Here is a 27408-nt window from a genome sequence, read left to right on the forward strand (position 1 = left end):
AAGTCGGATGGTGCAATGAGCTACTGAGAATTATAACACAAATGAGGGTCAAGATCAGGAGCGTGTGCGCCTGAAGGTTGCTATGGTTATGGAGGATGCCTGGGTGCTCTTGACAGATGGCTTGGAGCGCAGTGTGCTGCGTGGAGGGCAAATGCAAAGGCTACTAGAAGCTAGAAGCGAGCTGGAGTGACAGCAGGAGACTGACGACGTAGTTTAGTGACCAGTCATTTGTGACCTTCTGGGTGCCTTTTAGTCCTGATAGTACTTACGCCACACCCAATATGGCGGCAGCATCCTGTCCATCCGGGCGCCAGCGGAAGTACGTTGGAGGGGCGCCGAAAGTGAGGCGCAGCCACGCCCCTTACCGGGGTTTCTGTGGAGCTGTGGCGGTGCCGGCTTCGAGCATCCCTGCCCTGGCAGGCTGGGGGACTGCGAGGCTGCAGCTCCGGCGGCCAGCTCCGGAGAGGTACGACCGGCGCCTCACCCGCCCCGGCGGCTGGGGTCCCCTCGGTGCTCCCTCCCGACCCTGGCCTTGCTCCAAGGCCCATCCTTGCCCTCTCCTACCCTTCTCCCAGGCCCTCCCTTCTTAGTCCCCATCCTGTTCCCAGGCTTACAATCCGCTGGTCAGTGTGGACCTTTTCGCGTGGCCTGCTGAATTTCTAGGCCTTCCCCCATCTCCCTGTGCGTTGGCTCAGCTTTCGCAGCTCCGGGACGTTGCCCCTTCTGCTCCTGTTTTGTTTTACTCTGTAGCTCAGACTTGCCTGGAACTCAGTGTGCAGCCCAGGCTAGTCGTGAATTTAACAGCAATTCTGTTTTAGCCTCTGTAATCTGGGATTATAGATGTGCATTACCACGCGGGGTTTTATGCCAAGCTGAGGATGGAACCCAGGGCTTCGTGCATGCTAGGCAAGCACTCTACCAACTCAGTCACATCCCCAGCCCCCGCTCCTTTTTTTTCCTGTCAGCATAAGTGCAGCCTGCTTCTTTCTGGAGCCTGGTTGTGGTGTGGGGAAGGGTGATAGGGCTTAGGTCTGACCCCAAAGTTCTCTGATTTAGGTCCGCTGGAGAATCCCACTGAGTCCTGTTATATGGGTGTACAGTATTTTTGCACACACTAGTATGGGGGAAGGGTGGATGATCTGGCTATTTTCCTGTTGCTGCCTGCCCATCTGAGTTTATATTTGTTCTTTCTTAGGACTCCCACCTATGGGTACACTTTATTATATTAGTGTGTATGTATGAGTACCGGCATGTTCATGGCATGGCACGCATGTGGAGTTCAGAGGACCACTTTCAGGAGTTGGTTCTTGCATTTCACTTTGTTTCAATTACTTTTTTTTTTTTTTTTTTTTTTTTTTTTGTTTTCGAGACAGGGTTTTTCTCTGTGTAGCTTTGTACCTTTCCTAGAACTCACTCTGTAGCCCAGGCTGGCCTCAAACTCATAGAGATCCGCCTGGCTCTGCCTCCCAAGTGCTGGGATTAAAGGTGTGCACTGCCAGCGCCCGGCTTCAATTACTTATTTTTAATTATGTGTACAAATGTATAACTGTGTGGGTGTGGTTACATGAGTGCAATGCCTGAGGAGGCCTGAAGGATCTCATGCACCTAGAGGTGGAGTCATAGGTGGTTGTCAGCCCCTCTGATGTGGATGCTGGGAACCAAACTCAGGTTCTCTGAGACTGCAGTAGTCGCCTCTAACCTTTCCAGCTTCTGCCTTCCCCTGTGTTGTTTCCACCATGGTGCATGCTCCAGAGTAGCTGGCTTCTGAGTTTCTTCCTGATCCTCCTGTCTCCTCCTCCTGTCTTGTTGTAGCAGGGCTGGCACAGCAGAAGTGGGCCGGTGTATCCAGCATTTTATGTGGGTTCCAGGATTTGAACTTGGTCATCAGGTTTGTGTGGCAAAGCTCTTTTGCTCACTTAGCCATCTTGCTGGCCTTTGGGCACACTTTTAAGTCTTAGGAGTTTCCTTGCATTTATCCAGGGAGACTTTCAAGTGTTTTCCAGAGTAGATAGAACATGGCTGGGGTCTGTTGTATGCTTCTCTTTTGAAGGAAACTGTGCCCAGAAGTGTCTCCTCACTTGACAAGGAAGAGTGTGTGGTCCAGCTGCAGATTAATGAGAGAGGAGTGAGAAAGGAGAGTGTTATAACACTTACCTCCCGCAAGAACAGTTCCAGGGGAGCACTGCTGTGTTAGCAGCTCTCAAGGAGTTGTATGGGTTAGGAATTAGGCATGTCTGGTCATGTGGTCCTGTGGAGTTCTGACTCAGAAGCCCCTCCTTTCCTTGAGTGGGCAATACAGCCAGCCAGTAAGGTTTGAGCCATTGAAATTAGATCTTGCTGTGTTGTCTGGGTTGCTGTCAAATTTACAGGTTCAAGCCATCTTCCTGCCTGAGCCTTCTAAGTAGCAGGGACAATAGATCCACACAACCATGTCTGGCTTATTTGTGTGTGTGTGTGTGTGCGCGCGCGCGCGCGCCTGTCTGTCTGTCTGTGTATGTGTGTGGGTGCTTGTGGAGGCCACACCCCTGGATGCCAGAGGTCAATGTTGGGTGTCTTCCAGAGTCACTCTCTCCCTTAAAAAAATTTCTTTTTTAAAGCCAGGAGTGGTGGTGCATGCCTTTAATCCCAGGAGGCAGGAGGCAGAGGCCGGCCTGATCTACAAAGGGAGTTTCAGGAAATCCTTTGTTACACAGCAAAATCTTGTCTCAAAAAACCAAAAATAAATACTAAGTAAATTAATCAATTAAAAATTATTATTATTAATTTGGTTTCTCTGTGTAACAAAAGGTCTCCTAGAACTCAGTTTGTAGACCAGGCTGGTCTCGAACTCACAGAGATCTGCTTGTCTGTGTTTCCCAAGTGCTGAAATTAAAAGTGTATGCCTCTACCGCCTGACTTTAATTATTTTTAAGACAGGGTCTCATTATGTAGATTATGGTTGGCCTTTAACTCATAGAATTCCTCCTACCTCTGCCTCCCAAGTGCTTGGATTAAAGATATGTGCCACCACATCCAGCACCTTTTTTTTTTTTTAAATGTGTATGAGTATTTGCTTGCATGTATGTTTATGTACCATGTGTTCATGCAGTGCTCACAGAAATCAGAAGAAGGTGTTGGATCCCCTGAAAGCAGAGTTATAAGTAATTGTCAGCCATCACGTGAGTGCTGGGAACTGAACCTGGGTCCTCTATAAGAGCAGCCAGTGCTCTGAACAGCTGAGCCATCATTTTCCAGCTCCTTCACCTTACACTTTTGAGACAAAATCTCTGAACCTCACTGATTGAGTTAGGCTGTCTCTCCAGGCATCTTCAGGGGTCCTTCTGTGTCTGCCTCCCCATTACTAGGATTACAGCTGCAGGTCCACATTTTTGGTTGGTTTGTTTTTGGGCACAGGGTCTCTGTGTGGCCCTGGCTGTCCTGGAACTCACTGGTCTCGAACTCGAACCACTGAACTCGAAGATCCGAATTTGAAGATCTACCTGCCTCTGCCTCCCAAGTGTTGGGATTAAAGGCGTACACTACCACCACCTGGCCTCTCTGGGTCTTTTACAAGGGTGCCAGGGATCCAAACTCAGGTGCTCATGCTTGTGTGGCAAACTCCTCACTACTAAGCCATCTCCCCAAAGAACAAGAGAGACTGTCAGTTCAAGGTCATGCTGACGAACCCAGCACTGAAATCCAGGTTGGAAGGAGAATTCAGGAGAGAAGAGGTTGTTGGAAACCTGAAGGGTAGTTTTTTTTTTTTTTAACTTTAAGATTTATTTATTGGGGTTGGGGATTTAGCTAAGTGGTAGAGCACCTGCCTAGCAAGCACAAGGCCCTGGGTTCGGTCCTCAGCTCTAGGAAAAAAAAAAGATTTATTTATTTATTGTGTATAGTATTCTGCACGCATGCCTGCATGTCAGAAGAGGGCACCGGATCTCATTATAGGTGGTTATGAGCCACCATGTGGTTGTTGGGAATTGAACTCAGGACCTCTGGTAGAGCGGCCAGTGCTCTTAACCTCTGAGTCATCTCTCCAGCCCTAGGGTAGTTCTTCTTTTCTCTTTCCTTTTTGATTTTTGTTGGGATGGATGTAGTCAAAGCTGGCCTTTACTTTATAATTCTGCCTCATCCTCCTGGGTGTTAGAATTACAGGTGTGTGCCATCATACAGATGCATGGGGTAATTCTTAACTTATGGCCTCATTTTTATACTCTGAGACAATGCATGATCTAATGAAGGAGAGATTGGCTGGGGCTGGAGTTGAGAACAGAGCTTTGGGCTCAGATGGAGAAGGAGCCATTTGGAAGCATATAGAATCAGTGTATCCCAGGGGCAGTGCCTAAGTCAGCCTAGTGAACCATGAGGCCACATCTTGGCATCCGAGCCTTTTTAAAAAATTTTTCAAGTTTTTTTTTTCTTTTTCTGTTTTTCTGTATTTGCATGTGTATGTGCACCTATGCCTGTAGGATTACAGAAGTGCAGCACCATGCTTAGCTTTCCAAGTTCCCTAGCCAGCTTTGGAGTGTCGTAGTTCTAAACCAGTTGCGTTCCGGTTAAGTTGCCACAAGTAAATCCTGGCCAGAGCCTGGTATCTGAAGGAAGAGTGGGCATGGCATAGAGTTGCTGTCCTCTGGAGGCAAGTTAGCCTAGTTCTGTGCTTTTTTCCCTCTTAGGTAGTAAAAAAATAATCCTTGATCTAGGGAGATGACTTAGTCAGTAAAGTGCTTGCTGTGCAGATGTGGACCTGAGTCTGCATCTCTAGCCCACAGAAAAAGGTGTCTGTGGGTCTAATCCCACGTTGATGGAGCAGAGACAGTTGGATCCCTGGGGCTTGCTGGCTGGCCTATCTAGATGAGCTCTAGAAAAATATGATAAAGACTTAGGAAGACAGTCCTTGTCCACCTTGGCTTCCATATACACACTCACACCATCACATACATGTGAACACATACATGACAACATCACACACACAGCAACAGCACAACACACACACACAAACATATACACATGTGTAAACAAGGAAACCCTTCTGTTATTTAAATTTATTAATTGAATTTATTAAAAGGTCTTTTAATAAAAAACCCAGAGCTAGATATTGGGGTAAATGCTGAAAGATCAGAGAGATAAAGGAACAAGCCACTGCCACGTCTCACCTTGTCAATTCCACAAATCCTCTGACTGAAATCCTCTGAGTCCTCACCTGAAAGGCCCAGCTGAAAAAGTTTCAGCCAAGAAGCCTTTAGTTTCTGTCTCACCACATCTTATATCACTTCCGAGATTAAAGGCGTGCGTGCTTCCCAAGCAAAGGCATGAGATCTCAAGTGCTGGGATTAAAGGTGTGTGCCACCACTGCCTGACCTCTGTGTTTAATCTCGTGGCTGTTCTGTCTCTTGATCTTCAGGCAAAGTTTATTAGGGTGCACACTCTATCACCACACCCTTCTGCAAGAAAGGAGTGCTGGCGCACACCTGTAGTCCTAGCACTCAGGAAGCCGAGGTTAGACCATGGGGAGTTACAGGCCTGCCAGCTCCATAGTGAGACCAGAAAGCAACAAAAGGTGTGTCACCCAGGGTTCTCCACCAAATGCCCACCCTGAGTGTGGGGAGCCCCAAAGGTGGCAGCTGGGGTCATGCTCCAGACCCAGGCTGTGGTGTCTTTTTTTCTTTTTTCTTTCTTTTTTTGAGACAGGGTTTCTCTGTGCATCCCTGGCTGTCCTGGAACTTCCTCTGTAGACCAGGCTGGCCTCAAACTTAAGAGATCCACCTGGCTCTGCCTCCTGAGTTCTAGGATTAAAGGCATGTGCCATCACCACTTGGCTATGATGATGATGATATATATTTGTGAGTCTGTTTTGTGGTATATACATGTGAGTGCAGTTGCCCATAGAAACCATCAGATTCCCTGGAACTGAAGTTACAGGCAGTCAGGAGCCACCCAACGTGGTTGTTGGGAACTGCCCTTTGAAAGAGCAGTGTGCACTTGTAACCTTGGAGCCCTCTCTCCAGCCATGACAACCTTAGTTCTATGAGACCTACATGGTGGATGAGAGAACCGACTTCCACAACTTTACCAGTTGTCATCTGACTTCCACAGGCACTTGTGCACCAACACACACTTAATCTCTCCCTTTCCCACCCTTCTCTGATTTCCACAGGCACTTGTGCACCAACACACACACACACACACACACACACACACACACACACTCTCTCTCTCTCTCTCTCTCTCCATCTCCCACCCTTCTCTGACTCAACACGAGAACTTGTTCACCAACTCTCTCTCTCACACACAGAGTATTACATACAGAAATGTAAAAAGAAGAGGGAAAATTCAGTACAGCATGTATTTGTTCAAATTCCCGAGTGTCCTGTGTAAAGTCTGCTCCTGCTTGGGTAGCTGTGCCTGGAGTCAGAGGGGCAGGAGGGTAGGCTGTGGTTCAGGGGCCTGTATGCACTGTATGTTGGTCACTGGCAAAGGCTGTAAAGGGCTGGAATGTGGCTTGGCTAGAGTGCTTGTCTAGCATGCATGAAGCCCTGGGTTCCATTCCTAGCACTGAGGAGACTCGGCCTGGTGGTGCATTCTTGTGATCCTAGCACTTGGGAGGTGGAGACCGGATGATCAGGAGTCCAAGGTCATCCTTGGCCAGTTTGTAGTCACTTTGGGCTACATGAGACACTGTCAAAAAGGAAGGAAAGAGAATAGAAGTGATTGTCGGGAGCCAGTAGTGTTGGTACATGGGTATATTGCCAGCACCATGTTCAAGGCCAGCCTGGGCTATACAGCAAGCTGTTTTAACACCTAGGAAAAGCCAGAACATTTGGGAGTTGGCTGAAAGTGACTATCAGAGGTTCTTTATCACCTTGTCTCCTGGTTTGCAGTTCTAAGGGGATCCTGGGAACTCTGTTCTTCACCCTTCAGTGAAGAGTTGGTAAAGTTTTTCTGCTATGGGGGCAGGGTGGGATCCTCCTGTTCATGAATCCCTAGCGCTGGGATTCCAGACACGTGCTACCTTTCTCAGGTTTTTATGTGGGTGCTGGGGTCCAAACTCAGGTCCTTCTGCTTGTCCAGCTAGCATCTAATGACTGATCTGTTATTAGATCTGTTATTAGATCCCTCTGCTGTCCCTAACTTCTAGGACATGTCCAGCGATGACGATGCTGCCCCCACAGCTGCAGAGGCAGCGGGTGACACCCACCTGCTGGGCTTCTCAGATGAGATTCTCCTGCATATCCTGAGCCATGTCCCCAGCACAGACCTGGTTCTCAATGTGCGGTGTACCTGCCGGAAGCTGGCAGCCCTGTGCCTGGACAAGAGCCTGGTGCATACTGTGCTGCTACAGAAGGACTACCAGGTGAGGCAGGTGTGGGTGGGAAGCCAGGATTGACCTAGGTGCCAGCCTGTGGGGGCTGGTGGTAATGATGTTTGTACAGAAAACTGTGTACCCGGGAACGGTCACACATTAGGATATAGTGACAGAGCCAGGATTGAAAAGGGGAGGTGATGTGTGCCATGGAGGAAGGCATAGAGCCTGTGGATATAGTTCTGGGAGGGAGGAAGCCTGGGCCCCAGATGCAGGGGTCAGCGGGAGGCCTCCTTCTCCATAGGCACCCTAGGATGGAGTTACTGCACCACAGGACAGATTGTAGAAGGGCCTTGTGAAGCGGCACAGTGGGCGGCACAGTGGGCATTGCTGCCAAAGGGCTGCCCTCTGTTGCTCAGGGCGTAAGTCTCTGATTGACCTGGGACACAAGCCCATTACGGTAGGCTACACGTGTAGTCACAGCACCAGGAGGCTGAAGCAGGGTGATCATAGCTCAGACCAGTTTAATAAGCCCTTATCTTAAACAAAAACAAATTGGAAAAAAAAAAAAAAACCAGATAGGTGTGCCTGATAGCATATGTCTATAATTCCAGCACTCAGGAGCTGAGGCAAGTAGATCTCTGTGAGTTTGAGGCCAGCCTGGTCTACACAGTTCCACGACAGTCAGGGCTATACAGAGAAATCCTGTTTCAAACCCTCCCCTCCCCCGCAAAAATACAACAGTTTAGGGAGAGAGAGAGAAAACAAAAAATATATAGTTAAAAAAAAATTAGTTGTTTTTTTTTTTTGTTGTTTTTTTTTCCCAAGACAGGGTTTCTTTGTGTAACAGCCCTGACTGTGCTGGAACTCGCTTTGTAGACCAGGCTGGCCTCCAACTCACAAAGATCCGCCTATCTGCCTCCCAACTGCTGGGATTAAAGGCACGCACCGCCGTTACCTGGTAAAATTAGTTATTTTTAAATGTATGTGTGTACCCATGTGAGTGGAGGCCAAAGTTATCAAATTCCCCTGGAGCTGGAGTTACAGGCAGTTGTGATCCACCTGATGTGGGTGCTGGGAACTGAACTCAGGCCTTCTGGAAGAGCAGCACATATCACTCAACCACCTCTCCTTCCCCAGTTAGAGCTTTTAGCAAGCAACTATTTTTCTTTTTTTTTTCTTTTTTTTTTTTTTTTTGGTTTTTCGAGACAGGGTTTCTCTGTGTAGCTTTGCGCCTTTGCGCCTTTCCTGGAACTCACTTGGTAGCCCAGGCTGGCCTCGAACTCACAGAGATCCGCCCGCCTCTGCTTCCCAAGTGCTGGGATTAAAGGCGTGCGCCACCACCGCCCGGCTATTTTTCTTTTTGAAACTAGAGTCTTGCTGTGTGCCCCAGGCTAGCCTGGAACTCTGTAGTCCAGACAGGTGTTAAACTTGTAATGCTCCTCCCTCGACCTCCCAGGTGTTGAGATGACAGGTATGTGCCACCAGGCCTGGGTAGCGAACATCTTTCTGCTTTTTCTTCCTGGGCACGGGGTCTCTTCCCTGTTGGCAGTGACAGGTATATGGGAGAGGAAAGGCAGGCAGCTTTTCTCGGGGCAGGAGTGGGGAGTAGCCGTGGACACCTGTTTCTCCTGCCCTGTCCCCATCCTGCAGGCCAGTGAGGATAAGGTGAGGCAGCTGGTGAAGGAGATCGGCCGGGAGATCCAGCACCTGAACATGGCAGGCTGCTATTGGTTGTCCGGCTCCACCATTGAGCATGTGGCCCGATGTCACAGCCTGGTAAAGGTGAACCTGTCTGGCTGCCACCTCACCTCCCTGCGGCTGTCCAAGGTGCTTTCAGCATTGCAGCACCTGCGCTCGCTGGCCATCGATGTGAGCCCTGGCTTCGATGCCAGCCAGCTGAGCAGCGAGTGCAAGGCCACGCTGAGCCGCGTACGGGAGCTCAAGCAGACACTTTTCACACCGTCCTATGGTGTGGTGCCCTGCTGTGCCAGCCTGCAGAAGCTGCTGCTCTACTTTGAGATCCTGGACCGCACACGTGAGGGTGCTGTCCTCTCAGGCCAGCTCATGGTGGGCCAGAGCAACGTGCCCCATTACCAGAACCTGCGTGTCTTCTACGCACGCCTGGCTCCGGGCTACATCAACCAGGAGGTGGTGCGGCTCTACCTCGCTGTGCTTAGTGACCGTACTCCCGAGAACCTGCATGCCTTTCTCATCTCCGTCCCTGGCAGCTTCGCAGAGAGTGGGGCCACCAAGAACCTGCTGGACTCCATGGCCCGCAACGTGGCCCTGGATGCCCTGCAACTGCCCAAGTCATGGCTGAATGGCTCCACCCTCCTCCAGCATATGAAATTCAACAATCCCTTCTACTTCAGCTTTAGCCGGTGTACACTGTCAGGCGGTCACCTGATCCAGCGGGTCATCAATGGGGGGAAGGACCTGAGCAGCCTGGCCAGCCTCAACCTCAGTGGCTGTGTGCATTGCCTGTCTGCGGACTCATTGCTCCGTAAGGCAGAGGATGACATTGACAGCAGCATCCTGGAGACGCTGGTGGAGTCCTGCTGTAACCTGCACCACCTCAATCTCTCAGCTGCCCACCACCACAGCTCCGACGGCCTGGGCCGCCACCTCTGCCAGCTCCTGGCCCGGCTCTGCCACCTGCGTTCCCTTTCCCTGCCTGTCTGCTCTGTGGCTGATTCAGCACCCAGGCCTGACCGTGCGCCTGCCCCGCCAGCTATGCACGCGGTGCCCCGTGGCTTTGGCAAGAAGGTGCGCATTGGGGTGCAGACTTGTCCCAACCCTTTCCTGGGCCAGTCGACCCCCCAGCCTGCCTCTGTGTTCTGGTCTCTGCTGAAGAAGCTCCCTTTTCTGGAGCATCTGGAACTGATTGGGTCCAATTTCTCCTCAGCCATGCCCCGCAATGAGCCTGCCATCCGCAACTCCCTCCCGCCCTGCAGCCGGGCACAGAACGTGGGGGACTCAGAGGTGGCTGCCATCGGCCAGCTGGCCTTCCTGCGGCACCTGACACTAGCCCAACTGCCAGGCATGCTGACAGGCTCTGGACTAGTGAGCATTGGCCTACAGTGCCAGCAGCTGCAGTCTCTGTCGCTGGCCAACCTGGGCATGATGGGGAAGGTGGTGTACATGCCTGCTCTTGCCGACATGCTGAAGCACTGCAAGCGGCTGAAGGACCTGAGGTGAGGGCTGAGGGGCTGAGGGCCTGAGCTGAGGACCTGAGCTGAGGGGCTGAGGGGCTGAGGTGAGGGGGCTGAGGGGCTGAGGGGGGGCTGAGGGGGTGAGGGGCTGGGGGGGGGGGGGGGGGGGGGGGGGGGGGGGGGGGGGGGGGGGGGGGGGGGGGGGGGGGGGGGGGGGGGGGGGGGGGGGGGGGGGGGGGGGGGGGGGGGGGGGGGGCTGAGGGGGCTGAGGGCTGAGGTGAGGGCTGAGGGCTGAGGTGAGCTGAGGCCTGAGTGAGGCTGAGGGCTGAGGTGAGGGGCTGAGGACCTGAGCTGAGGGGCTGAGGTGAGGGCTGAGGTGAGGGCTGAGGACCTGAGGTGAGGGGCTGAGGTGAGGGCTGAGGGCTGAGGTGAGGGGCTGAGGGGCTGAGGTGAGGGCTGAGGGGCTGAGGTGAGGGGCTGAGGACTGAGGGGCTGAGGTGAGGCTGAGGGGCTGAGCTGAGGACCTGAGGTGAGGGGCTGAGGTTGCGAGGGGCTGAGGGTCTGAGGGGTGAAGAATAGACCACCTCAGGCTTCTCTGAGGCTTCTGGAGTTTGCATGTGCAATCTGCCTGTTAAGGTGGAGCTCAGAGCCAACACAGGCCTGTTCTGGAGATCAAAGGCAGGAGGGGCCTCAGTGTCTGCAGTGAATGGCCTCAGGAAACTAGGGTCATGGTAGTTGAGCAGAACCATGGGAGGTGTGGAAGGCAGCGGATCCTGAGTATCCTGAGCTTAGCCTCTCATCTTGTTCACTTCTCAAACTTACTTAGTCCTTGCTTCCTGTATTCCACATAGTGCTACTTCATTAACAACCTTACGGTCTTAAAAAAAAATTGTTCTAGATTTGTTTACTTTTATTTTTATATGTGTTTGTTTTGCCTGTATGCATGTTTGTGGCACCACATATGTACAGTGCCTGTGGAGGCCAGAAAAGCATGTTGGATCACCTGGAACTGGAGTTACAGAAGGTGTGGGTACTGGGAACCGAACCTGGGTCCTCTGGGAACAGCAGCCAGTGCCCCTAACCATTGAGCCATCTCTCCAGTGCTGTGTCCCGTTTCTCCCACTCCCATAACCCCCATTGTGTGTGTGTGTGTGTGTGTGTGTGTATTTTTTTTTTTTTTTTTTTTTTTTTTTTTTTTTTTTTTTTTTTTTTTTTTCGAGACAGGGTTTCTCTGTGTAGCTTTGCGCCTTTCCTGGAACTCACTTGGTAGCCCAGGCTGGCCTCGAACTCACAGAGATCCGCCTGGCTCTGCCTCCCGAGTGCTGGGATTAAAGGCGTGCGCCACCACCGCCCAGCATGTGTGTGTGTATTTTGAGACAGGGTTTCTCTGTGTAGCTTTGCATCTGTCCTGGAACTCACTCTGTAGCCCAGGCTGTCCTCGAACTCACAGAGATCCTCCTGCCTCTGCCTCCCGAGTGCTGGGATTAAAGGCGTGTGCCACTACCGCCCAGCATCATACCCCCCATTTTTTGAGACTCTGTGACTCAGATTTATGTGGCTCTGGCTGGCCTGGAACTTATATAGACCAGGCTGGCCTTAAATTCACAGATCCTCCTGTTTCTGCCTCCTGAGTGCTGGGATTAAAGGTGTACTCCACTGTACCCAGCCCCAAATTTTATTATTATTATTATAACTATTATTATTAGTGTGTGTGGTGTGTATGTGTGGGGATACATTGCACAGTGTACATGTGGGGTTGGCTCTGCCCTTCCCCCTTTACATGGCTCTGAGGATTGCTGTAGGTCTTAGCTTCTCACAGCAAGAGTTTTTACCCGCTGAGCCATCTTGTTGTTCCACACCTGATTTTTTCCAGAAAAGGTGTTTCACTGAAACTGGGGCTTATCATTTTGGCTGGCCAAGGAGTTTCAGGGGGTTACAGATATGTGTGGCCTATCTGGGTTTTACATGGTTGCTGAGAATTTGAACACAGTTTCTTTTTGTTTTTGTTTTTGAGACAGGGTTTCTCTGTGTAGCTTTGAGGCCAATCCTGGAACTCACTCTGTAGACCAGGCTCTCCTTGAACTCACAGAGACCTGCCTGGCTCTGCCTTCCAAGTGCTGGAATTAAAGGCATGCACCCTCACTGCCCAGTTGAACTCAGTTTCTAATATTTGCTAGCAGACACTCCTTTTTTATATGATTTATTTTATGTGCATTGATGTCAGGGTGTCAGGTCCCCTGGAACTGGAGTTACAAACAGTTGTGAGGTGCCATGTGGGTGCTGGGTATTGAACCTGTGTCCTATTGGAAGAACATTCAGTTCTTTTAACCACTGAGCCATATCTCCAGCCCACTAGCAAGCACTATTACCAGTTGAGCTGTCTCCCAAGCACCCTCACAGTAATTCTTGGAGTGTGTGTAGCAGTTGGCTAGGGGCTTTAACTAAGGTGGAGGGGATGTCTGATAGCATGTGCACACAAGCCTTGGGGTTCTAGAAATGTTCATTGAGTGCAAGCATACCTGTAGTCTTGGCATCCCAACATCCAGAAAAGGTTGAGGCAGGAAAACAGGCTTGAGTTCCAGGGCAGCTTATATTAGCAAGACCCTTTCTCACCAAAGCCAAAAGCACAAGCACAGAGAGATGACAGTGTATTCAAACCTCCTTGATGCAGAGCAGCCAGGCCCCTGGAGGAGGGTGGGAGAGAGATGGGGCAGGAGGGCCAGGCAGAGGAGTGCTGAAGAGCTTCTGCTGGGAGCTGCTGCTGCTGGTGGAGACAAGAGCAGGCAAGATGGGAGACAGATCATCTCAGGGTAAACTCAGACTTTTGGGAGTGGTAGCCTTGAGGAGGATAGCAGGACCCATCCTGAAAAGTGGGAGGAAATAGAAAACATAGGCCATTGTCCCTGAGAGTGAGTCTGAGCCCAGCCTGGGTGACTTAGCAAGACCCTGTCTTGAAATCTTTAAGTAAGGATTGAGGGTATAGCTCAGTGGTAAGAGTATTTACTTAGCATGCTCAAGACTCTGAGGGGTTAAACTCCTAGTACAAAATTTCCGGGTGTTTCCAGAGCCAACTGTGGAGTGGATCCATGCTGAAACACTCTATGAAGTAAAGGGTATTTTTGTCATCATCCAACATTTAAAGGATAAAAGTTCTATTGTATCCCAGCACTATTCAGGAGGCAGAGGCAGGTTTGAGGGCAGTTTGGTCTACATAGTAAGTTCCAGGCCAAGCAGGGCTAATTAGTGAGACCCTACATAAAAAAAAGGTTCTCCGGGTGGTGGTGGCACATGCCTTTAATCCCAGCACCGAAGAGGCAGAGCCAGGCGGATCTCTGTGAGTTCGAGGCCAGCCTGGTCTATAGAGCGGCATCCAGGACAGGCACCAAAACTACACAGAGAAACCCTGTCTCGGAAAAAAAAAAAAAAAGGTTCTCTTGTGCTGTGGATAGAACATGGAACGAAGGTCTTGTTCCTTTACCACTGAGCCACACCCCAGCCCCTTACTGGGGGATTCTAGGCAGGTGCTCTACCACTGAGCCACACCTCCTAGTCCTTGGATTTTTGGTTCTTTTTATTTGTGCTTTTGAGAGAGGGTTTGGTTTCTCTGTGTAGTCCTGGCTTTCCTAGAGCTCTCTGTTGATCAGGCTGGCCTCAAACTCAGAGATCTTTCTGCTTCTGCTTCCCGAGTGCTAGGATTAAAGGTGTGAGTCACTATGCCTTGGATTTTTGAGATAGATTCTAGATAGGTTCATCTAGCCCAGGATTGCCTCTAACTATGGTCTCACTCCATCTGGAATTATAGGCATGTACCCCCAAGATCAGTGAGGGCCTTGCGTATTCCAGGGACGCACTTCACCATGGAGCTCTGTCCCCAGCTCTCATTTTACCGTGTTTTAAACAAGTTCTTTAGGCTTGTTTTGAGCTCACTGTTGTCATCCAGGAAGACCTTTAACTCCTGATCCGCCTACCTTAACCTCCAGAGCGTCTGGGATCACAGGAGTGCCCTATCATTCTTCAATTGTAAGCATTCCTTTTCTCCTTCTGGGAAAGGCTCTCATGTGTCCTACACATACTTTCTATGTAGCTGAGGATGACTAGAACTGCTGATTGTCCTGCCTTTGCCTCTCAAATGCTGGGGTTATAGGATGCTCCACCATACTAGGTTTATGCTGGACACACCATATAATGACACACCTTCTTGCCTCTGGGCAGGCAAGAAGGGACAGGACTTAAGGACTCCGCCAGTCCATAGCTGTTTGTGGGTGGGTGGAGGCAACATTGGGGCCACAAAGTCATATCTTAGCCTAAAGGGATTTGTACATGTCTGTCTCTAGTACAATTCCTGCTTCTTTGGTACCTGTCTGAGGGTTGCTAGTGTTGTGATGAAACACCATGACCAAAAGCAACTTAAAAAGAAAAGGGTTACTTGGCTTATATTTCTACATCCCTGTCAGGATGAGAACTCAAATAGGGCAGGAGATGAGACAGAGGCCATGCAGGGGTGCTGCTTACTGGCTTGCTCCTTTCTTACAGAACCCAGGACCAGCAGCCCAGGGATGGCACCACTGACAGTGGGCTGGGCCCTCCCACATCAATCACTAATTTTGAAAAAAATGCCCTACAGCTGGGCAGCAGTGGTACATGCCTTTAATCCCAGCACTTGGGAGACAGAGCCAGGCGGATCTCTGAGTTTGAGGCCAGCCTGGTCTATAGAGCAAGACCCAGGACCAGGACAGGCACCAAAACTACACAGAGAAACCCTGTTTTGAAAAGCAAAAAAAAACCAAAAAAACAAAAAAAAACCCAAAACAACCCAAAAACGGAAAAAATGGTCTACAGGTTTATCTGCTTATAGCCCAACCTTATGGAAGCATTTTCTCAATTGAGGTTCCCTCCTGTCAGATGACTCTAGCTTGTGTCAAGGTGACCTAAAACTAGCCAGGACAGGAGCTGTGCTGAGGGCCAGGCACAAAGCTGACCTTTCTCCCACAATATCCATGGATGCTGATGTCAAATCTGAAGCAGGAAGCCTCTCACCTATCAATCTAACCCAGAGCTTCGCTTGGTCTCAGGATCCACAAGGGAGGACAGGGCGTATCCTTTGCCTCTCGATCCCCTAGCTTGAGTGTGACAGGAAGTCAGCAGGTCCTGTGTTGCTCATGGCCCAGAACCTTCCAGAGCTGCTTAGCCGGGCTGTGAGCTCTGCTTCCTGTCCTCCTTGGAACAGAGCCATGCTAAGGCTGGCTGGGTCGGAAGCCTCTGTCTTTTCTGGTCCCCTGCCCTGCTGTTCCAGCTTGACCTCAGCTGAACAGTCCTACAGCTCAGGAGGTCTCTGTGACAGAGCTGGTGTCCATGCTTGGGTGTCCATGTGTATGGGTCCTGTGCCTTCTGGCTACACTTGCTTTGGGAAACTGCCTGTGAGCTTTCTTACTCCCTAGTTTAGAGGTCCCAGTCAGTTGATTGTGGTGGCATATGGCTAAAATCCCCCAACTCAGGAGGCTAAGGCAGGAGGATTCCCTTGAGTTCAAGGTCAGCCGGAGCTAGAATGAGACCTGTATTCAAAAACAACAGGACCCACACACACACTTAAAAAAAAAAAAAAGAACCAGATGTTGTGACTGCATGCCTATCTGTCACCTCAGCACTCAGGAGGTGGAGGCAGGAGTTCAAGCTCATCCTTGGCTCCGTTGTGAATTTGAAGCTAGCCTGGGTTATACAGACCCTATTTTAACAACAACAAAAACAAGACAAAGTTGATATAAGCCTTGGGTCCCCCTCCGCCTTAAGAGGAAACTTTGTGGCTGTAGTGGGAACGTGCTCTTACAGCAGCCACCCCTCCTCCCTCTCCCACATCTGCCTTTTGCCTTTCCCAGGCGCACAGATGGACGCCTTCCTCCTTGGCTGCATCTGTCGCTCCCTGTAGTCACCAGGCCTTCCATTTCCTCACTGCTTCCTTTGTGGTGTCTCTCACACTTGTGTCTTCCTGTGTCTGTCCTGTTACACCCCTGATCCTTCCTGAAGCCAGTTAGTGCATGATTATTGTTTGCCAGAACGGCAAATGTATCACAAGTACAGGCTGGGGATGCAGCTCAATCTTGGGTTCCATCCTCAGTACCATACAAACTGGGTGTGGTGACACACACCTGCAAAACCAGCATTGGGAGGTGGGCAGAGGGAGGAGGGGGCAGAGGTTCAAGGTCATCCTTAGCTACATAGTTTGGGCCAGCCTGAGCTACATGAGACTGTCTCAAGGGAAAAAAAAAAAAGAAAGAAAGACAGGTGGATCAGAGAATACATTTGGTGGATAACCCCTCTACTGGGCCACTGCTGTTGATTACTTCTTGTGATTGGGACTATTTTCTGAATTCAAGGGTACCAGGTGAGACTTTGACTCTTTCAGAGCCAAGGTTTTTCCAGATTTTTCTGTCTTGCTGACAGTGTTTGTTTTTCATGGATCCATTCAAGCCTTGTGTTTTTGCAGTAGGTGTGGTGGTGCACACTTGTTGTGCAGGGAGGCTGATTCAGAGGATTGTGTATTCCAAGCCAGCCTGGGCTATTGTATTGGTTTGTCCCTGGGACCTGGCATCCTCTCCAGAGTTAGGACCATGTGTGCATCATGGGAGGCCTGTAGGACTGGGGTTAAATTTGTCTTGTAGGCTTCCCAAGAGCTTGATCACGGTTCATAGTGGCATCTCTACCCAGGCTCCAGCCTGTGCCCACAGCCACAGAACCGTCTGCTGTGTGAGGTACTGCCTGTTCTGAACAAACACAGGCTTCCAGAACAGCCAAATGGCCCCATTCCTCTGGATCACTGCCTTCTGAGGCGGCGAGCAAAGAGATGGCGCAGCAGGTGGCAGGAGCTAGCTGTAGGCTCCGGAGGCTTTGTTTGCTCAGGAGTTGCTTTCTGTGGCTGTGGGGGCTGTAGGGGCACCTGCACTTTTTGGGGGAGTCTTCTGATGGCAGTCCCAGGAATCCCAGGCTCACCTGCTACCACCTCCACTGCAGCCTGCCATGAACCTGAGCTTGTACCAGCCTGGCTCCCTGTGGGGTGGAGGTACCACAGGGACAGGTTGTTCTGGATCTGGGTTTGGGGCACACCTCTATGGTGAGAGGATCACGTGTCAGGCAGAAAAGGGTGCCACCTTTCCCACGACTGGAGGCGGGGTATTACCCTGAGTCACCCTAGGCTGCCTGGGCGGAAGCAAGAGAACCACTTGAGCCAGGGCTGGCACAGTCTCAGGAACAACTTTGAGCTCTCATTCTCCCTCATCCTGCCTGGCTAAGAGTGCAACATCAGCCTCTTGAGCCAGAGAGGATGGTATAGTCACCCCAGAGAGCTGAATGGCAAGGAGAGGTCTGATCCTTGCTGGCTGGTAGTTTGAGCCAGTTGGGAAGGGTCAGAGTTAGGATGAGGTCTGATCTGGGTGAATCCCATGTCCTTGTTCCCTGTCTACCCTCAGATGACACCTCCATTAGGTCAGTTTCCCAGCCATCCTGGGTGCTGGCCAGCCTTGTGTACAGGGGAGAGGGTCAGGCAGGGCTCACTGGTCCCACAGTTGGAGAGTGAGAGAGATAGTATATTCACACAGGCTAAATACTGTGACATGGCTTCTTCCAGGGCAGGGTTCTGTAAGTGGCTGTCTAGTTGGAAACGGTTTAAAAGTATGTACAGGACACATTGCCACTGTAACTCAGTTGGCCTAGAGACACCTGGGTCTGCAGTGAAAGTCCATGCTGCCATCTAGTGGTGGAGGTGACAGCTGTTGCCTGGCACTGGGATTCCATTCCCTGCTGTTGAAAGCATTGGGGAGGGGGAGGACACACAGACACACAGACACACAGACACACACACACACACACACACACACACACACACACACACACACAGAGGCTGCTGCTGGTAACTCCAAGGTTTCCAGGGGCCTTGAACCCCTCCTTCCTGCCACTTTCACACCCAAGAAGCACTTGGGAAGCTGAGGCAGGAGGACCACTGAAGCCTGTCTCAAAATATAAATTGAGAGGTGAAAATAACTAATATACATGATAGGCATATGCAAAATTTTGGAAGAATAAAAACAAGATTAAAAACTAAAGGGCTGAGAGTATGGTTCAGTGGAGGAATTCCTAGCACTGCGAAAAGCCAGGCGGCGGTGGTGGTGGTGGTGGTGGTGGTGGTGGTGGTGGTGGTGGTGGTGGTGGTGGTGCAGCACACCTTTAATGGCAGCACTTAAGAGGCAGAGGCAGGTGGATCTCTGAATTGGAGCCCAGCCTGGTCTACAGAGCGAGTTCCAGGCCAACCAGGACTACACAGAGAAACCCTGTCTTGAGGGGGAAAAAAATCAATTAAAAATAGAAAAAATATGTGAAAGGCTAGGGTTGTAGCTCAGTGGTCGAGCCAGGCTAGCATGCTTAAGGGTCTGAGTTCAATCTGACATCACACTAACAAAAGCGAATAAGAAAAAGGGTGGGGCCGTGGAAAGGTAACTCAGTGGTTAAGAGCATATAGTACTCTTGCAGAGGACCTGGAATCAGTTCCCAGAAACAAGTGGCTCACAACCATTGGTAACTCTGTTTCTAGGGGATCTGACACCTCTTCTGCCCTCCTTGGGTACAAGGCACACACATGGCGCACATAACGTGCAGGAATTCACACACATACGTAATATAAAATATACAAAATATAAATATACAAAATATAAATAAATAAATATCTTTTTAATTTAAAAGGGTGGAGGGAATCAAAATTCCAATGTGAATGTGTGTCACTTGGGGCTCTACAGACAGTGTAGGTGACTGGTATCCTTGGTGAAGGAGAAAAGCCACATGGCCACCTCCATGGTCTAAAGAGGTCTGTTCATCGTGTCTAAGAACATCAGTGATCCTTCCGTGGAGCCTGTGTGGTGGGGCTTGTGCCCTGGGCTGGTGAGATGCTGACCTCAGCAGCCCTGAGGGCTCTCTTCCTTTCTGCCCCTTCCCAACCACTCTGGCCTGCTGGGCCCCCACTTTCTCCTGCATTTGTCAGCTGCTCTGCTCTGAGTCCTAAGGCCAGCAGGTGTGACAGTGTGGGGGTGGGAGAGCATCCTGAGGAAGGAAGGCAGATGGCCTTGAGCCAGTTCATGCTGGCAGGGTCTGTAGACAGTGACTAGCCGCTTCTCATCCTTGGAGTCAAGATCTCCTTGGGAGATCCAAGTCCCTGGCACTCACACCCCTCTCTCCGCAGGCTGGAGCAGCCCTATTTCAACGCCAATGCACAGTTCTTCCAGGCACTGGGCCAGTGTTCATCTCTGCAGCGCCTGTGCCTGGTGTCTCGAAGTGGCACGCTGCAGCCGGATGCCGTGCTGGCCTTTATGGCCCGTTGCCTGCATGTTGTCGTGTGTCACATGTTCACTGGAGAATCCCTCATCACCTGCAAGAGCCTGCAGCAGTCGCTCCTCCGGAGGTGAGTAGCATGGTCTGCCGTGGTCTTTTGGTGGCTGGGAGGTCTTGGATGGTTACCAGTGTCCTCAGCCCAGTAGCAACTTTGGGGAGATGGAGTACCAGATCCCAGCAGCATGATCAGAGGGCTGGCCTCCTGCAGGGAACTCAGCCTCTGGTCTCAGCCACTTGGAAGACTGAGATACAAGGATCCTGGGAGTTCAGGGCTAGCCTCAGCTACAGAGTTTATCCTAGGTTCTAGAAGCCAAAGTCTTAGTTCACTGTGTCTCATGTGGGCCCGGGAGGGACTTCTTGATCCTGACCTCATCATTGTGAAGGCTCTGCCTTCAGACCTCCCAAAGCATCACTTTTGTTATTGAGACAGGGTCTCTGTATCCCAGGCTAGGTTGGAACTCACTGTGCAAACCAGATTGCCTTGAACTTGTGGCTCCTTCTGCCTCTGCCTCTGCCTCTGCCTCTGCCTCTGCCAAGCTGAGATCTCATCCCTTTGGCTAGCAGCATGTCAGGAGTTAGGGTTTCAGCATGAGGACGTTGGGGGCACAAGCACAGTCCCTGATCATTGCTGATGGTTTTGTTTCCTGTCTTCCCTTTGTTCCGCTTACTGAAATGCCACCATGGGAAAGACCTCCTCCTGGCTCCCCTGGTTTTTCCATGTTTTTGGTCATTTTATCAGGTACCAGAATGGACTGTCAGTACTGAAATTTTGTATTACATTTGTACATTTATTTATTTTGTGTGTGTTTGCAGGACAGGTGTGCATGCCACAACACGTGTGTAGATGTGAGAGGACAGCTTTCAGGAGTTAGCTCTTCTTCTATCACAGGCGTCCTGAGGAATGAGTGTATTAACTACAGCTTACAGATGAGGGAGCTGAGGCAGGAAGCCCTGGAGCCAGTTGGCAGCATGCAGGACAGAACTGCACCTTAGAAGGGAGAAAGAAGCTAGGCTTGATGCTACAAACTTGGAATCCCAGCACTCAGAAGGCTGAGGCAGAATAGGGAGTTTGGGTCAGCCTGGGCTACATAGTGAGTTCAAGGCCAGCTTAGGCTCTACAACAAGACCATTTTAAAAATCAAGTAGGAGATGGAGAGTTTAGCTCAGTTGGTAGAATGCTTGCCTAGCAGGCAGCAAACCCAGGGGTCAGTTCCTGCAGCACAGGGCTAGAAAGTAGTTAAGTAGTTGAGTAAGTTAACTCAGTAGTTAAGAGTGCTTACTGCTCCTGCAGAGGATGCACCACCAGATCAGGTGGCTCACACCTGCAGCTGCCTGAAACACTAGTTCCAGGGTACCTCATGGCCTCTCCTGGCCTCTCAGGCACCTGTATACATGTGGTGCACATAAACATATGTGGGCTCACGTATATACATGAACCTAAATAAATAAATAGATCTCAATCTATAGTACTGCAGATGTACTGGCACATGCTAGTAATCTCAGCACTTGGCTGGTGGGGTAAGATTCAGGTCATCCTCTGCTACATAGTGAGTTTGAGGCTAGCCTGGGCTACATGAGACCCTGTCTTAAGAAAATGTAAATCAAGGGAGAGGGAGCTGTCCTGCTGGTGTGAGAAGCCCTTCAGGGTAAGTGCTGAGTCCTGATCCAGGCCCAGTTTGCAGGGTGCTCTGCTGCCATGGTCCAGCAGGTGGCAGTGTTGCTCTCAGTGGCCAGCTATTCGGTGCCCAGGGTGTTTGTGAAAAGCTGGGCTGCCGCCCTCTTTCCTGATGCTTTTGTTGTCTGTTTAGTTTAAGAACTCTTTAGACAGGGTTTTTGTAGCCCAGGCTGGCGTGGAGCTGAGGGTGACATTCAGCTTCTCACCCTCCTGCCTCCATTTCCTAAGTGCTGAGATTATAGGCACGTCATACCACCTTTGGGGTAGCCCAGGCTGGCCTTAAATTTCCTGCTTCAGCCACACGGAGCAACCCCCAGTGCTCTTCTTCTATCACCTGGAGAGCTCAGGGAAGCACTGAGCACCCCCTCCTAGCTGCTGCATGCTTAGTGACCCCCTCAATGCACAGTGGGGAGGTCTCGGCCAACAAGGCCTTCTTCCCTGCTACTGTAATTGGGGAAATATTAGTTCTTTCCAGGGTCACCCTTTGTGTCTGTCCCCATGCTAGGCTGCTTGCGTGCCTCAGGTCCCTGGGCAGTTGCTTCTTTCTCACCCTCCTGTGTTGGCTGTCTTTGTTTTTGATGCCAAGACTGCAGCTCAGGCTCTTCATCTTTTGGGGTTTGGATTTGGATTCCCCCACCTCACAGGAAGCAACTGGATTTAGGTTGCCACTGTGTCTAATGTCACACACACACACAGTGTCATGGACTTCACTTCTTCTCCATGTTTTGTGTCCCATGTCTTTTTTTTAAAAAAATAAGGTCTCGTGTATCCCAGGCTAACCTCTAATTGAGTGAAGGATAACCTTATCCTTCTGATCCTCCCCTTTCTACTTCTCAAGTTTTGGTATCACAAGCATATGCTGCCACATTAGATGTATGCTGTGCTGGGGCCTGTGTATATCTGTAGCTGAGCCATGTCCCATGGTATTTCATGCGTCTGGTGCCGTTCTGGGGATTGACATCTAAACCTCCCCAGTGCTAGAATGACAGGCATGTACCACCTTGCTGGCTCCTTTTCTCACCTTTTGCACCGTGCAGCCCCCCTGGGTGTTGGATTATGTTCTTCTGCATGTCCCTCCCCTATTTGGACCTCTTTGGCCCTGTATGAATTCAGTGTCTGGGAACTAGACTCAGTGACAGAGATTCCTGGTGGACCCTGGGGACTTGTGGTCTCCTAGGATGATGAGCAGAGGAGTGTGTCTGCCCTGCTTATCCGAGTTCCTACCAGTACCCCAGACCTTCCACTTTGCTCTTGGCCTCAGGCACACATACCTGTCCAGCACCATCCCTGCCTCTGTCCATATTCCTATCATTCCTGGAAACTTGTACTGGCCAGTTCTGTGTGTGGCCACATTGCTAACTGGTGTCTCCCTGCAGCACTGTGGCATCAGGGTCTGGGCTCTGGTATATGGCCGTCTGCTGACCCAATCTTGTACTTCTCTTTCACACTGCCATTTCTCAGACTTGGCAAGCAAGGAGGCCCCATAAGTCCCTGCTTCCCTGGGCTCTCCTCGGGCCTGTTCCTTATTAGCCCTGGGGACGGGGGACCCTGTGTCACCTGGTCTCTTGGTTTCCAGTGAGGGCTGGTCACTGTGGCATGGCTGAGGTCTAGCCTGCACATGTCTCACCAGTCCTGAGACCCTAAGTGAGCTTCTCCCACTTTGTCTCTAGTGAGTCGTATCTTCCAGGCACAACTGGAACCTTTCGGTGATAGATCGGCTCCATGCCCTCCCTGGGTGGGCTGTGATTTAGGTAAATATTACCTGCTGTCCCACCCAGTGCCGTCTGCCCAGTGGTTTTGAGATTGGCTTCCCAACTTCCCTCCTCACATTCTGCCTGCTCTAGGCTCTTCATAGCGCCTCTACATGGCCAGGCATGCTGGCTTAAATCCTGTGTAGGATTTTTCCAGGTCCTGCCTCTTCTGTGCATCAGAGCCCAAGCTCAGGAGCATGCATGATAGCCCCTGGCACAACCACAGCCAATAGCCAAGCCAGTGAAGGCTAGGGCAGAGCCACTGCTTCCCTGGAGCATGCAGACCTGACATCTGTAAGCCATGTCAGGTCATGCAGCCTCCATCCTAAAGATTCAGGAATCCCAAACCTGAGTGGGAGGCACTGTTCTCTAGTTCCTCTCGGGCTGGTGTGACAGAGGTCTGCTGCCCACTGTGGTACCCATGCCACTCTCTCTTGAGGCCCAGTTGGCATTGCCTTCCTACATGGGGTCTTAAAGTGTGTTTGTGGCCTGTGGCCGTCTGTTGGGACATATGGCCCTGGGAGGCTAACTGGCTGCCCAACCCCTACTGTGCCCCCTTGTAAGTTCCCAGCTTGCCAGAACCATAGTTACCAACTTGTCCTCTGCTGCTGTGTTCTGGCAAGTTCTGGCCTATGGCAGCCCCAGGGGCTATGCTCAAGGCAGAATGCACAGATGTGACTCTCCATGCCAGGAAAATGGCTCGGTCTGCGTCAGGTCTGTGTCTGGTCTTCAGACGTACAGAGGAGAGAATGTTCTCAGGTGGAACAGGAGATTGCTTAAGTCTGGCCAACATGGAGTGCGTGTCAGTTTTCAAGAATGGATTAGGGACTAGGGATGTGGCTCGGTTGGTATAGTGCTTGGCTAGCATGCACAGAGACCTAGGTTCCATCCCAGCGTGGTACAAAGTGGGCATAGTGGTTTATAATCCCAGCACTTGGAAGATGGTGTCAGGAGAATCTGAAGTTCAAGGTCACCCTTAACTGCATCGCAAGTTTGAGGCCAACCTGGGAAACATGAAATGTGAAATTCTGTCTCAAAAACTTAAAAAAAAAAAAAAAAAAAAAAAAAAAAAAAAAGCTGGCCATGGTGGATGGCCAGCACTTAGGAGGCAGAGGCAGACGGATAGCCAAGTTTCAGGCCAACCTTGTCTGCAGAGTGAGTTCCAGTGCAGCCAGGGCTACCCAGAGAAACCCTGTCTTGAGAAGAAAAAAAGAAAAGAAAAAAGAATGGGCTTTGCACTGCTTTGTAGCCTTCACATCTTCTGCACGAGGCAGTTGGAATCTGGGAAGCTGCATGCCTCAACACTGCTCCATGATAGCTCTAGAGCTGGCTGTTGGGATGTTCCCACTTGGCAAGCTGGCCACATGGGTCTACGTTGGCTGTCTTGGTTGGGAGAACTGTGGTCTAGATACTGAGCAAGTGACTGCTAAGTTCCAGCTCCATGGAGCATGCTCAGGAGCCAGGAACTGTGAACTGTGAGGCCTGGAGAAGATGGCCTGGGCCCACTGTAGCATTGGCAGCATGTAGGGCTCAATGAGGGACATGAGGTGTCTGACTGAGGCCACAGGCTATTTCAGATGGGAAAGTGTTGTCTGGTGTTTCATTTGGTAGTCTGTCATCTGGGTGTGGAGCCAAAGGTGATGTGACCTGGGGCTTCTATTCCTATTCCAGAGCCTCCAGTTGTTTTTGTCTTTATGTGCTTGTGTATCTGTGTATGTCCGTGTGGGTCCAGTTACCTGCAGAGACCAATAGAAGGTGCTGAATCCCCCTAGAACCGCAGTTACAGATGGTTGGTTGTGCACTGCCATGTGAGTGCTGGGAATCCAACTCAAGTTCTCTGCAAGGACAGCCAGTGTCAGTAACCACTGAGTTATTTGCAGTCCTCCCAGAGCCTCCAGTTTTCCAGATGAGTACAGAGTCAGGTCACATTGCTGCTCTGGTCAGCCAGTGCTGGTTTGAGGGTGGTTAGGTTGTGTGGGTACAGCACCATCTACCCTGTGCCCTCCCCAGCTTTGGTCTGCACCCCACCTTTTCTGATGTCTCCTATGGGAACAGTGCAAGGGAATGTTTAAGAACAGTGGGGTGAGGTGTTTCCAGCTTTGGGGCTCCTGCTGACAGGAGCTCTGTGGGCAGAGAAGTGACTTGACCATCAGGCCAAGCGGAGCATTTGGCTGTCCCTGCCCCTCACCTCACCCCAAGTGAGTTTTGCTCTTGATCCCCTGCATCTGCCTCCCGAGTGCTGGGATTAAATGTATGTGTCACCACACCCAGCTTGTTTTTTATTTTGAAACAGGGTTTTTTGTAGCCCAGGTTGGCATCAAACCTAGTATAGCTGAGAATGACCTGAACCTCTGACCCCCAGCCTCCATCTCCTGAGTAGTGGGGCTACAAAAATATACCTGTTTAGCCGGGCGGTGGTGGCGCACGCCTTTAATCCCAGCACTCGGGAGGCAGAGCCAGGCGGATCTCTGTGAGTTCGAGGCCAGCCTGGGCTACCAAGTGAGTTCCAGGAAAAGGCACAAAGCTACACAGAGAAACCCTGTCTCGAAAACCCAAAAAAAAAAAAAAAAAAAAAAAAAAATACCTGTTTAATAGAGTGCTGAGGGCCGAACCCAGGGCTTCAGGGATACTAGGCAGGAACTCTACCCACTGAGCATACCCAGCCTGGCAGTAACTGTTTACTCTTTTTCCTTTTATTTTATATGCATAAGTGTTTTGCCTTCATGTATGTCTGTGCATCGTGTTTGTCTGGTGCCTGTAGAGGTCAGAAGATGGTGTTGGATCTCCTGGGACTGAAGTTAAAGACAGCTGTGAGCCACCATTTGGGTGTTGGGAACTGAACCTGGGTTCTTGGACAAGGTTTCTCTGTGTAGTCCTGGCTGTCCTGGGAATCACTCTGTAGAACAGGCTGGCCTCGAACTCACAGAGATCCACCTACCACTGCCTCCTGAGCGTTGGGATTAAAAGCATGCACCACCACCGCCTAACTGCAGCCAGTGCTCTTAATTCCTGAGCCATCTCTCCAGCCCATCACTGGTTTTTTGTTTGTTTGTTTGTTTTTTTGAGACAGAGTTTCTCTGTGTGGTTTTGGTGTCTTTCCTGGATCTTGCTCTGTAGGCCAAGCTGGCCTCGAACTCACAGAGATCCACCTGGCTCTGCCTCCTGAGTGCTGGGATTAAAGGTGTGCGCCACCGCTGCCTGGCCCCATCACTGTTTTCAATGTGTGTACTCATCACTACTCTCTGTTCTTGAACCCTTCATGTTCCAGACAGATGTTCCATATGTGTTATACACTGACTGTCCAGCCCCAGCCCCAGCCCCAGCCCCAGTTCCCTCCTCTCTACTTTCTGGCTCTAGGACTCTGATGACTTAAGTAGAATCAGAAGTATGTGTGCTAGAGACTGAACCCAGGGTCTCCTGTGGCTCCCCGAGCCCTTTACCTTCAGAGCTGCGTCCCCTGTTAATGGCTGATCTCTGGTTCAGTTTCCAGGCTGAGAGGCCCGCATTGAACGTCGTCATCTTCCCCCTGCTCCACGAGGGCCTGACAGATGTCATCCGAGATGTCCCCATGGTGCACCTGGACGAGATCACCTTGTTTAAAAGCAGAGTGGCTGAGGAGCCACCGAACCTGTGGTGGTGAGAGGGTTGCCTGGCCCCAGCCCCGCCACTCTTGTTAGCAGAGACTCTTTCTGTCTGGGTCTTCACAAGGGTCCAAGAAGCCAGCGGACAGTAGGTCCTTGTTTTGTGATGGGAAGAAAGAGTTTCCAGTTGTTCTGAGACATTTACCCCTCTCACTTGCTCTCAAGAATACTTGGCTCAGTGACAATGATCAAGTAGGCGGATGTGAGAGCCTTCAGGGCCTGGCCACAGTCCCAGGGGCTTTGTGGGCTACAGGCCCCAATCCACCTGCTTACTTCAGCATGAGGACTGTCCCTCTGTCCCTTTGTCCATGGTCATCTACAGTTGAGTTCAGTAATGTGACTGTATCCACATGGGGTCAGGGTGGGCTGGGCTCTCGCTGTGAAATCCCCACAATGACATCTCTGAGCCTGTGGCTCCTTTTCCTACTGAGACACATTTAGGGCATGGCCCAATGGCAGAGTACTCGCCCATTGTGTATGAGGCCCTGGGTTTCATCCCCACCACAAAGAAAAAGAAAATGTTTTAACCCAA

General features: G+C 50.9%; 1 protein-coding gene across 1 annotated transcript; it reads left to right on the forward strand.

Moving 5' to 3' along the window:
• The first annotated feature begins 340 nt into the window (after positions 1 to 340).
• Fbxl18 (F-box and leucine rich repeat protein 18) lies at positions 341 to 27408 on the forward strand. Its single transcript, XM_028887385.2, has 5 exons — positions 341 to 466; positions 7121 to 7336; positions 8939 to 10482; positions 19661 to 19879; positions 26719 to 27408. Exons 2-5 carry the CDS (start codon positions 7124 to 7126, stop codon positions 26873 to 26875), a joined length of 2133 nt encoding a protein of 710 aa, XP_028743218.1. The 5' UTR covers positions 341 to 466; positions 7121 to 7123; the 3' UTR covers positions 26876 to 27408.

The sequence above is a fragment of the Peromyscus leucopus genome, chromosome 23 (assembly GCF_004664715.2).
Source record: "Peromyscus leucopus breed LL Stock chromosome 23, UCI_PerLeu_2.1, whole genome shotgun sequence".
Taxonomy (NCBI): Eukaryota; Metazoa; Chordata; class Mammalia; order Rodentia; family Cricetidae; genus Peromyscus; species Peromyscus leucopus.